The sequence below is a fragment of the Rhodamnia argentea genome, chromosome 2, assembly GCF_020921035.1.
Source record: "Rhodamnia argentea isolate NSW1041297 chromosome 2, ASM2092103v1, whole genome shotgun sequence".
In the NCBI taxonomy this organism is placed as follows: Eukaryota; Viridiplantae; Streptophyta; class Magnoliopsida; order Myrtales; family Myrtaceae; genus Rhodamnia; species Rhodamnia argentea.
The window spans coordinates 23,396,493-23,409,442 of NC_063151.1; the positions used below are offsets into that span (position 1 = coordinate 23,396,493).

Consider the following 12,950-nt stretch of genomic DNA (forward strand, 5'->3'; position numbering starts at 1 on the left):
ATAAATTGGTTGCTTAAAAACATAAATGGGTTAAATAACGATCTTTAAAATCAATTTTTTATTTTAATTTTTTTAATTATAAAGTTGTACATAATGTTTTAGTAATATAATCTTTTTAATAATTCATAAATTTTGCTAAATTAGATTAAGTATGAAAGTGATTTAGCAATATGGGTCGGGACGAGTATGAGTTGGGTTGGGTATAGGTCGTTAAATTTGTCATGCATAAAAATGGGTTAAAATGGGTTAAAATAGGTTAAATTGGTCAATATGAGTCGGACCATATTCGACTCAACCCACCCATTTGACACCTCTTATACCTAACTTGAGAATTCCATTGTAGTTTTTAGTAAGGCACTTCAAGCATTGCAGCTTCTATTTGTGAAGCTAACAGAGGCATTCATGTACATACGGCTCATGATATTGGAAGAAGATACATGTCTACATAAGCCATTAATCAATGGGAAAGGAAACAAAAAATCATCAACCTATTACATTGGTACCAACTCAATCCTAAACTTTTTAATTGGACCAATTTAGTAGTAAATCTTTTGCATTGGTATCAATTGAATTCTAAACCTTGCCTTGATCCAACGAGGGCATACCAACCATCACCCATGATTGGCAAGGGCGTCCTGGTCCTCGCCTATGGCCGGTGAGGGTCAAGCAGTTGTCGGCTCTCAGCCCAAAAAGAAGAACAAGTAAAGAACATAAAAATACCAAAAAAATCAAAGAAATATTAAAAAAAATTAAAAAAATGTCAACGCTAGTTTTGGTTGTACCATATAGGATAGCCGGCATTCACAAGCGATTTTTGACCTAAATTGGCTAGATAAACTCGATTGGTGCCAATCAATATGTTTAAAAATTTTTTTAGAGTTTTTCTCATTAATAAAATGTTGTTTATACCTTGAAGAATGGCCAGAGCTATAGTTTTTTTTTTTCTTTTTTTAATAGTACTTATTCTTATGTTGGTTCGTTTGGGATGTACTTATTCTGCGGACTAAGCATTGCCCAGATCACCGGGAGGTAAGATGCATGTGTCAAGATGCATTTTTTTTTTTTTCAAGTTCAACTTGAGAAATTGACTTACAAGACCGAGTGGCCTCTATATCCTTAAGAGTATGGTATTGTGAAAACCCCATGTTTTGTGCGTGAATTGCTATGATTACTATACATTTCGTGAGTTAAGCTCGTACTTGTCGGCAATAACAAGGGAAAAATTGTCCAAATAAGTGCTAAATCTATTGCACTTTTGCCAATTCAATCTTAAACATTTTAATTTTGCCAATTGAATCCCAAATCTTTTTATAATTTGCCAATTGAGTCCATCCAGTCAATTTTGGCTGACAAGGTCCCAACGATCCTCGCCGGCCACATAGAGAACAAATAGATAAGAAAAGAAGGAATTAAAAATAAAATAAAAATAAAAAATTGAAAAAATTATCAAAATATTGTGAAAAATTGTCCAGATCAGCGTCGACGGTGCCACATAGGATGACCAGCATCCATGTCGGTGATTTCAGGCCAAAATTGACGGGATGGACTCGATTGGCAAACCACCAAAATATTTCGGAATCAAATGGCAAAATTAAAACATTTAGGACCGAATTGACAAAAATACAATAAGAATAGGACTTTTTGGACAATTTTCCCGCTAACAATTTATTTGGTAGAATTTTTCTGCGGTGGGTTCAGCTGTAAAATGAGGCTTTATAAATTTTATAAGGCTAGGTAGTTTTTTTTTTTTTTTTTTTGGTCGAAAGGCTTGGTAGTTGTTTCACAGTGACTTCTTACAGTTAGATAACCAGATACGTAATCATGGGCTTGGGCCCCAAATCCCCGTTGTTTTCTCATCCACTTTTGCCGGACGTGAGCACCAAAAAATAATGCATCATTATTTGCAAAAATACCAATCAAGACTTAAGATTACGTGTCATTTGATGAATAACTTACTTGAAATATCAATAAATGCAAAAATAATATTTAAAAAAAACTGTTGGCAAAGAAATTTTCACAAGAAAAGGAAGAAATATTACTTATTTTTTTGCACTATATCCAACAATTCTTTTTACCATTCATTATCATGGATCATGACTTTTAATCGATTCATGTCGAAATGAAAGGTAGAAATTAAATGGTTACTATAAAAAAAAAATGTTTGCTCACATCATTCACAAACATGAATCAATGAAAGCTATATTCATTATCCAGGAAAATGTATAGATATAGATTGTTATGGATGATGGTAACTTTTTTTATTGAGTAACTATTTCAAGTGCTATAAATGAGGCCTTAGTTTAAAGAAATTATATTCTGATCTATTTATTTTTCGGAGAAACAAACGCATTTGTAAGGGAAATGTGAAATACATGAAGGGGACTTCTTCTTTTAGATTTCCTTAGGCAAGGCCTGTATCTAAGAGTGCGTTTGGCAAGGTTTCTGGTGAGAACAATTTCTGAGTAGAAGTTATTTTTTCTGATTCTATTCCCGAGAACAGTTTCTGAACAAAAATACACGCTTGGTAATTGTACAAAATTTATATTTCCGAAATAGAAAAAAATCGAAATGCGTTTGGTACAATCCTAAATGTTTCTAATCCCAATTTTTTTTTATTTAATTGTAAAACTATCGGTGGCGGGGCATTGACCTATGGCCGATAGCGGGGCGGTGGACTCCCTGGTTATAAAGATGGGTATTGTGTTATACTGAGCTTATTTTTTTAAAATGACATTATTTCTCTTTTTGGTCTCAAGAACAAAGAAGTTACTTTTTTATTTTACTTATTGTTTAAGTTATCAAGAATAAAAATCAATTTACATTTCCAAATGGGTTTCTGTTTTTTTTTTTTTTTCTGAGTAACAAAAGAACAGTAAAACAAAAAATTAGAAACGTTACCAAAAGCGTCGCAAGTGTTTACTCGCAAGTCGCAAGAAAGGGAGGAAGCTGACGTTTCCTTCGAAAAGGAGTTAAAAGTATGAATGTGCTTGTCATGCTTAAATTTTATCCTCATTCTTGGCGTTAAGCCTGAATTGCTATTGATATTGCTTTTCTCTTTGCGAACCACTACTTATGTTAATCAAACGAGGTTGAACTCGATGGGGAACAATATCATATCATGGGATGCCTTCCATTTCTCGATAAGACAGGACATTGCATTAAGAACGATCGCTCGAGATTTCTGCAGTTGTAGCAGGGAAGAGAAACAGTCGTATCTCCAAGGCGCATGGGAACAGTACGGCACGGTAGAAGCCATTACGTATGGCCACTATATACAGATCACAACAAGATTCGACATTACATGTACATTCTAACAATCATCACCCAAATGGTTGAGCTTGATCATGCCCTTTCTCCAAACCGGGCGACCTGCAAAAGCAAAGTGAAATAGACAGTCGTCCATGAATATGCAAATTAGACTCAATTCACTTTTGAGCAGCTGCAACATGGGTATTCACATGGTCTTGCAAGACAGCACCTTAGATACTCTTCTAATTGTATCAGCACTAACAGGCTATGTGATATTTCGTTCTGGCATCTGCTACGTAGCCGAACAATGTCTTAAAGTCCTCTATCTCACTTGCAGCTCCAGTGTCCCAGGGTAGATGTACCCTTATCATTGTATCAAACTCATAGTGATTGCAAGAATACTTCAAGGGGCGGTAATGCCATCAATGACATCCAACGCAGTCATCATGTCTATGCCGAAATCCATAGATAATGTCTTTAGAATCGGAACTGAAACCCCCAGACTTCTGTTGGTGGGAGAATCACAAATACCCGTACACAGTAGATGGTCATAGCATGAACAGGGACCTTCTGTTTCAGATTCAAGAGTCTCTCTCGTTCTTGGCATCAGCTTCCTCTTATCTACATCCTTACGCAAACTGTGAGAAGATAATCTAATCTCTTCGTTGCTTAGAGAAGAAACCATCGAGTCAAGTGAACAGGTGACTCCATTGTTTATAGCCCTTCTTTTGCAGACCAGTTGGTGAAGCCAGAACAACAGTTCAACGATGTAGGAATCAGTTTTCTCCTTATCAGCGTGATATAGAGTATTGAATCTGACAAAGTCATCCTTGACAGTGCATCTCTGATTCACTCTGGACCTGAAAAAGAACATCACTTAGTAATCTTGATGATGTTTAAAGGCAAGAAACATCAAAGGAGAGCACATGGAGGTCTAAGCTTAAGTACCTCATACTTGGCCATTCTCCCAGTCTCGCAAAGCCATAGTGTGCTCTAGTTCAAACAATTTAAAATCGGAGTTAAGCAATACGTGTTAATCATGAATCGATACTTCAAAAAGCAAACAGTATGAGAGGCAGAATTATTAGCATTAGAAGTCCAACCCAAGGGCTAAAACTGTTTGATGAAGGGAGACTACATGCATACAAAGTACAAACACATGATAAACCTTGTAAACAAGTGGTGAGGACCAATGGTAAAAGCACATAATTTCTCAAGTTTATATCACAATTTGTCATAGACCTGCAGATATTTTCGCAGCTTACTTGATTGTGTTAGCAGCAACTGGAGCAAGCCACGACAGTGTCTTCTCCATTTGAGCTTTAATAATTAGAATTGTAGGCTGCACAGACACCAACATAATGGATACCCCAGATGATGAAATATATTCTGCTTAAGAACTGGTCCATGGCAATATATACAGAAAAATATTTAGTTACATTCTGTAAAAACGATTACATAATAAACAAAAATACCTCTTCCTGAATCTGACCTTGCCGCAGCCAAAAGCGCAGAGCTGACTTTATACCTGGTGGCAGACTTTGGTACAATGCATTTGTCATTGTTGGAGGTACAGAGCCCGAATGAGTCACCTAATTGGAATAGATGTTAAATGGGTAAAAAAAGACCATACCAAGTCCATGTTTAGCTTTGACCAAAAAAAAAAAATTCCATGTTTAGCATCAAAGGGAATTACTAATGGATACCTCTCACACTTTTCTTGCTATTTCACCAATATATTCTTTGCAACAGTACACAGTCCAATGTCATTCTATGTGAGCTACTTTGAGTTGATAAATGACAGTTTGCAACCACGTTTAAAAAGACTTATCTTCATGTCTAAGAACTTGTGATCATAGGATTCATATCATCAAGCCATTTGACAGTTTTCCCAATCGCAGAACTCTTATGCCACTGAGAAAATGGAATTTTAATGCGAAAAGATATTAATAAAGCATATTAGATCATCTCAACAAGTTTCAGGAAGATAATCAGATTATTCTCTAGAGGCTAAGTACCAGTATGCAGTAGTTTTTAATCATATGAATGTTCCTTACTGTTTCAACAATTAACAATTTGAATAAATATTGGAAGATCTATATGGAAGATTTATAGCAGAGGCCACACTCCAAATAAAACGAGTATGATTGATAGAAATTTCAAGACATCACGTGGGAAAGCTATAACAAAGCCAATGCAGTGGTAGATGTACTCAATGACAGATTCAACAGCTTCGAGTCACTCCCGTGCTTCTCCATGTTGGTTTCAGGTTGAGAACTTTAGGATTCTGGTAAGCAAATGACGTCTTTTTCATATTTACAGTTAATACAGGCTGGTCAGCCTGCTTGCCATAGATCGATCTGTATTTAAGAACAGTAATGTGGTGGTATATAACCGCACAAAAGTTTCAAGCCACTTTCCTGTTCTAGTCCACATTGAATTCAGTTTGAGAACTTTAGGATTCTGGCAAGCAAATGATGTCTTCTTTATGTTTATTTTTAAACTATGCATGCATAAATTGGCCTTTGCATTTTCCAGGTCAGTCCACAGTACAAGATATCAGATCCAGAGTGAATGGACGCAGACTGCAATTTTAGTGTTTTATGAGTGATAGGTGATGAAGTATTCTACAGCTACTACACGTGCTTTTTCTATCATGATTAGTCCAAGAACCCAAATGAGGATGCACACAATTGAATGAAAATGGAAAGTTAAAAATAGACTAGGAAAAGAGAACTCCAGAAGAGTCAAAATCAGACATATATGGACTCACAATATTGTCAATAAGAGTTATAATGATTGCATAGTGCAAAGCCATGCCAGAAGATCCCAATTTGCTACCACTGCTGGCAGAACCTCCTGCTTCTCTTTCAAAATCTGTACGGTCAAAGATCAAAGATGTTACAAAGGTTTCAATGAAGAGACCAATATTCCATTCGTGGACTTCACTAAATTAATCGTCAATAGGAGGACAAATAGATATGATGAATGATCAACAAAGTAAATGTGGTGGACGACAAGGGACTTGATAAAAGTTCATCCATAAGCTCATAAACTTATGCAACAAAATAATAGCAACACTTCAGTCATTTCAGCGCATCTTTTTCTGATTTCATCTTGGCATAGTTCATATTTCTTCTTTCCAGAATGAAGACAGATTTTAAGGGGAAGAGGATCTTTGCATTTCACAAAGCATACCAGCACTACCAAAGGCTTTAAGTACTTCATATTGTAGGCAAAGGATAATATCCACAAGTTTCTCCACCACCTAAAGAGCAAATAGTAAGATTGTTGTATCAGCAATTGTTTCAATCATACTTAATAAGAGACAAACTGCTTATAATCTGGGCATTCTAATTACTGAAAGAACATAATGGGTGAACACGCTAACAGCTTATCATTTTGTTAATTTACCAGTTTTCTGTAGTTCATTTGTATCTTTAATCTCATTTCCGTTAAAGTTCTGCAAGAAATATTATCCTTGTCACAGCAGTTTTCCCAACTAAAGTAGAATTTACTTCTAGAGTATTTTTGCATCATATGCAGATTAAGTCTGCAAAAACTGCAGTAAATATTAGACAGGGAAAAGGATTTTTTTAGTGTGACTATAGAAGATGAAATTATCTCGAAGTTTCTGTTCAAACCTTATTGAATAGAACATACACAGATTTTTCGGGGAAAAGCTCTTTCTATTTCCTCCTAAATTTAAACAATTTGTAATTCTATGCAATTGAGAATCTATTGACATGAACAAAGTCTAGGAAAAAGCTGAAAGAGCAGAATTAACTAGGTACCCCGTCCAAAGCCCTTGACCAAAGTGATATGTTCTTCAAACTTTTCACATGCCTCCTCTGACTCCTTAGCTTCGACCTCAGAATTGGAAGGCTCTCTTTCACCCATCAAAGTGAACAATAAGGACAAGCTTTTTGCAAAATATGAAAACTATACAAGGAAAAAGTTAATTAGATACACTCTGTAGAACATGAGGAGTTACAGTTTCCTCTTGGGTCCCTGTCCCTGTATACATCTTTTCTAATCCAACCACTAACACGCCAACCTCAATCTAAGATTAGAGTCGCAAAATGACTATAGTGACTCTGAATCAATAGGGCTCTCCTTTTCCTTCTCATTTTGTTTGAGCAATTAAAAATAGGTTAGACTGGTCCAATCCATGTAAAGAGGAAACAAGGTGCAGATTTTGAATCACCACAAGGATGATAGATAAAACAAGCAGTAGAAACCAATAAAAAAGACTCAAGATCATTAAGGCCCAGACAATGATACATCGGTCGCATCGTATATCAAAATGCCTGGACTCCAAAACAATCCAATGAGTAACCGTGTCAAGGAAATTATCTATTTAGCATATAGAGTCGCTATCCAAGGAGATACTGACGCAAACAATTTGGAAGCTGTGACAAAAGTCCCATAGTCTGTAACCAAGACATCATGTCTTGAGAACTCACCGTCTTTATCTTTGGCATCAAGGCTAATATGTTCTTGCAGCTTATGCTGATACTCTTGTTCGTAGCTGTCCAAGGCATGTAATTCGTGATACAACTCCTGTCATTGATAAAGACTAGTTGTCATTACTTCAATGAAAGAACCTGATTCCAGACACATTGGTGGTGAAAAACAATAGTGGCTAGTCATTGAATGTATTCATTACACTCTTTCTTTCAGTCATTAATGATCGCAATTTTCATCCTTTTCCAATAAGGTGACAGCACCACTTGTACTGTTGGTGTTAATGATGTAATGACAGGTGAACCGGTAGAGGTTCCGTTCTACTTCAAATTAAAAATTCCCTTTCAGGATCGACAATTAGATTTCACAGATGTGACAAAAAAGAAACAACGAAACTTGCGCTACACTCTGCTACAAACATGAGAGGAGAAATAATTTTGGGACCACCATATATCATTACCAGATACAATAGTGTTACTTGCATCTCTTTGTTCTTGATTTTACGCTTGTCACAAAATTTCACTGGTGGGTATCCACATGTATGCAAGATTGTAGTTAGCTAGTGTCATTTTTTGGAAGATGTCCAGATACACCTGTTTTTATTTCTAAATATGAGTTGTTCTCCTACTGGTGAGTCTATATCTAGCGCTCTATTCCCTCTTCAAAATTGACTAACAGAAAGTTTGAGGTTAATGAGTAAAGCCTCCACAAGGTTACATATGCAGAGTAGAAAACTTTAGAAGTAGCTTCCGTGTTAATAATGTTACTGGTATGGAAGATTGCAAGAGAGAGAATAATGCAAGTGGCCAGTCACATTGATGAGACACCTCCTGACTTATTACTGAGGTTTTGATTCATGAATGCTTAGATCCTGAATTTCTGCGCTGCCCTTCCTCACTGACAATAACTGAATCCTGAGACCTATCTCTACTAGCATCATTGTATAATCCCTTGCAGAAGCGATGTCTTGAGGATCTAATAAGTAGGAATCTATCTGCAGGTTCAAGAACAACCCTGATTGCAAAAGTCGTCACAACAAAGTTCCCAAACTACTTCGCCAGAAGGCCTTCTTACGCAATCGAGATTTCCAGATGCATGGAAATGAATTTTGGCAGATAGGGTGGGGTTACCTTTATGTAGACTTTAAAGGCATGATTTTCCATTTTGATTACAGGTGGTAATTTCGGACACAAAAAAAAAACGATACTCGAATATGATGTGAAGACAAGACAAATCACTGAAAGTTCATCCAAAGGGTAAAATGAGACAGCAATAAGATAGAAATGATCTTTGAAAGACTAAAATAAGAGAGAAAAAAAAATCATTGAAATATCCTCCTAGAGGATGAAATATCAAAACAAGGTAATTCCCTCCACCTTAATGGCTCTGGATAATCACCCAAACAAAACAGAAAGCGATTTCTCAGCAAGAAACTTTGCCATAAGGTGCAAATTACCTTCAGATTTGCAATAGAAAGAAATTAACTAAGACATGCCACAGCCACTCTCTTAACCAAAGTAATAATGCATGGCTAGGTTACAAGTACTCACAGCTGTAGGCCGAACCAGATTCATTAATGGCAGCATTACTGCCCATGCATCTTTCCTTAATGGTGTCCCTGATGCAGGTCTCGACTCCATCCTATGAGACAATAGAGGGAGAAGCAGGCCCAAGATCAGTTATTACCTGGAAAGCTATGTTTAGGAAGAAGCAGTAATAAAAAAACTCAATTGCTTACTTATCGAAATAAAGGTCCAAGTGGTGGAATTGATGATCTTTACATAGATTCCCTAACCGTACCACCTCTTTTGTAAACAATTGCAATTCTTTCCTGTCAGACAGCAAGATAGTAAAGTTCCTTGCATCCCAATTTAAAGTAGCACATTTTCTCACGTATAGCTTAAAGGAAAAAAAAAATAGTAATCCTGTGATGACCACCTCTGGTCAGCGGCAGCAATTCTCAGTAGTTCATCCATATCCGTTGATACTAGGTATTGCACACCTTCTGATGGAAGCACTTCTACTTTCAAAGATACAATGTTTTGCTCCACGAGGGATTGCATAAGGTTGGCACCCTTCGTGATAGTATTTCCAACTTCAAAGGCCAACACTTCTATAATCTTCTCATTTGCTGCTCTTCTTGACATGAAACTGTTGTTCATGTTCAAGTTTGTCATACTAGCACCTATTGCATCCAGAACTTTAACTGCCTTAACTAAAAGGCTGACTTCCTTGACCTGTCCGACAAATAAACTACATTAAACAACAAAATTAACAGGTTCTTTGAATCTTCAAAAGGAAAGCTATGCCATATCCTGACATCATCAATACCTAAAGAGAATCTCCGGATTGTTTACAACAAAATCACAAGAAAACCATGAGGGATTACGGCATTTTTTAAGCTACAAGAAGTGCTTTGGAAATGTAGAATGCTGATCATCTGGGACCATGTATTTCTTGCTTTAACATAAAAAATCACTCCATTTTACTCAACTTCAGTCTTGTGGACATACAATTTTCCTACATATAGCAGCTCTTAAGAAGTGCATTCAGCCAAAAGTCAACAAGACCAACAAAAGACAAAATGCAGGTTATACTTCCACATTATCCACAAGAATTGAGTACTTATGTATCTGACACGGTATCCTGTTTGTGAGCCCACTTGCCTTTGCTCTTCTAGCTGATAAAAGCTCAGTTAAAGTGACAGCATAATGAGATCCAACATTTACTAAAGTACAGGGGAAAAAAGTAGGAAAAACAAGTCATGAGGGTAAAGGCATGCAGAAGCATGACGATGACAAGATTTTAGGCAGACCAAGCATCCCCCGACTTCCCAACCCTCCCCACATTCCCACTACCTGACTACCCATTGGCCAACAAGTTCCCATTTCTGTTCATTCCACATCATTAAGATTAAACATCACTACACAGAAAGACCTAGAGTTCTAGGATAAAATTCACGCTAAAATGATAAAAGTTCAGGTCTAGTATGATTTCTGCAATTCAAAGCTCAATCTGTAGGCTCATAAATGCCAGTCTGAAGAGTGGTCAAACAGATGACTGCAAATCTAAACTACTTAACATTATTTTACACAAAAGCACAAAGAGGGAACAATGATTTCATCAGGAAAAAGTCCCATGAAGAATAGAATATGTGCAAACTGATCTTCCTTTAGCAGTTGGTCGCATACATTCATGGCCATTAAAGTTCAGCAGTAAATGGAAAAACAGATATTATGACATCGAGTGAGCTTCTATCAACTTACTCACGCGGGTGCTGAATGTGGACCCATGGTTGAAGGAAGGAAATAAAATTTTAAATGGGAGACAAATGAGAGGGCCTCAAAGTTTCAATTTTCATTTAGACATCCCTCTGCTCTAATACCAAATTGGAAATTTGTAGACCATTTTATACAACATAAGCTTTTACTGTGTAAATCCTCTTGATGGACTGCAAAAGAGCACCATTTAAAAAAAAAACACCACACAACATTTAGGGGGAAAAACCTACAAAGAATTAAATAAGTTAGAGAAAAGGAAAGAGAACTGGGATTTCCGGAGAAGGTGATTGACTTATATACCGCTTTCAGCTCCGCCTTCACTCCTGGCTCACATAAAGCTTAGATTTTTATGTGAGACCTCAAAGTACTAGGACAGAAGCTACCAACAACACCTGCTATGCTAATGAATTGCCACTCGGAGGCTTATTTAATAATCCATAACAATCGCGAAAGTTGAAGGACCCTTTAATAGCAAGGACAGCTCGAAGACCTAACCTGCTTCTTTGCAATTCGGTTCGCTTTTCCTGCCAAACCGTTCCTTCCCCCGGAATCCTCGTCCCGCATCTCCTCCGCAGCTCCTCTGTCTCTGGCGCACGAGATCGAGATAAAACGTGAGTTCTCGCAGGGAATCAACGATTTCAAGTCAGAATTAGGGACGATGATTAGGTTTTCTAGCAACGACGACCTAGAGGGACCGTACTCGAGCCGACCCCGAAGTTGCAACTCGTCGAATCTGCTGATGACGCCGATGCATCCATTACAAGCTGGAGGAGAAGCCACCGACGGCGAAGGCAAGAAGGCCGGCGGCGAGCCGGGGCTAGTGTTGAGGGAATCATCGTCGAAGACGAAAGTCAAGTTAAACACCATGGGAAGTGGCGAGGGATCGGACGGGGGATGGACCGAGCGAGAAGGAAACCCGTTTGAAGTTCGAAGTCAACCCGAGCTTGTTGACGCTGCGTCGTCCGGGGAAACGGTCGCGACTAGCGAGCCTGTCTTGGAGGGAAACTTCCGCCTGGGCCCCACGTTCATTTTCGAATATTCACATCAATAATTTTTAAAAGTTGGACCCAGGTTCATCAACGGCAGCGTTACTGTCCACGTGTCTTTCTTTACGTCACGCTGATCGGTCACAATTATTTTTGGGAAAATTCCAAATAAGAGCCCAAAGTCTCTCTATTTTTTCAAATAAGGACCCCAAGTGATCTTTGTTTCAAATAAGAACCCGAAGTGGCATAATATGTTTCAAACAAAGCCTTGGAGTGGTCGGCCTAGCCTAAAAGGCATTTTCATCCGTTCTCATTTTGATTTATTTATTGTATATTTTTTCATTTTTCTAGTCTTTAAAAATGAAAAAAAAAAATGACAACCACACCAGGGGGAGGGCTGCCCTCCCGCTCGCAACGATAGGCCCACCACTAGTTGGGGGTCGGTGGGGGCAGCGAAGGCCGGTGACCACGCCAACTAGAGGCGAGGGCCTCTGGCCCTCTCCCAGATCTGGGGGAGGGCCCGACCTTGGCCCTCACCTGCGGTCGGCAAGGTCGCCGGCCTTGGCAACCTCGCTTGCTTTTGCCACCCACCCCCCCTAGTGGGGCGATAGCCAAAGGCGGGAGGCAACTTCCGCCTTTGTATTTTTTTTATAATTTTTTGTTAAATTTTAAAGAAATTGAAAAAAGAAAAATTTAATAAAAAGAAAAAAATCAAATATAGAAAAAGATTAAAATGCCCTTGAAATTAGGCTTTTTTTTAAATTTCATGATCACTTCAGGCTCTTATTTAAAATAACATTCACTTTAGACCCTTGTTTAAAAAAATAAGGACGCTTCATATCCTTATTTAAAATAAAGTTCACTTGAGGCCCTTATTTAAGAAAATTAGAAGACTTTGAGCCCTTTTTTGAAATTTTTCCATTGTTTTTTTATGAGCCCCGAACTTTGTCACCATGTCAATACATCA

The 12,950-nt window shown here is 37.7% G+C and overlaps 1 protein-coding gene across 2 annotated transcripts; it reads right to left on the reverse strand.

Annotated features, from left to right (window-relative positions):
- Nucleotides 1–3,208: 3,208 nt before the first annotated feature.
- Nucleotides 3,209–11,934, reverse strand: LOC115755506 (protein PSK SIMULATOR 1-like). Of its 2 annotated transcripts, none has more exons than XM_048274620.1 (13): nucleotides 11,698–11,934; nucleotides 11,493–11,577; nucleotides 9,655–9,953; nucleotides 9,455–9,547; nucleotides 9,267–9,357; nucleotides 7,716–7,812; nucleotides 7,044–7,138; nucleotides 6,448–6,517; nucleotides 6,023–6,126; nucleotides 4,725–4,841; nucleotides 4,515–4,591; nucleotides 4,198–4,242; nucleotides 3,209–4,109 (listed from the first exon to the last, which is right to left on the reverse strand). In XM_048274620.1, the coding sequence occupies exons 1-13, from the start codon at nucleotides 11,862–11,864 to the stop codon at nucleotides 3,653–3,655; spliced, it is 1,797 nt and encodes a 598-aa protein (XP_048130577.1). In that variant the 5' UTR covers nucleotides 11,865–11,934; the 3' UTR covers nucleotides 3,209–3,652. The 2 variants fall into 2 exon arrangements, with proteins under 2 accessions (XP_048130577.1, XP_048130576.1); XM_048274619.1 differs by having other exon boundaries at nucleotides 11,493–11,583.
- Between the last annotated feature and the right edge of the window lie 1,016 nt (nucleotides 11,935–12,950).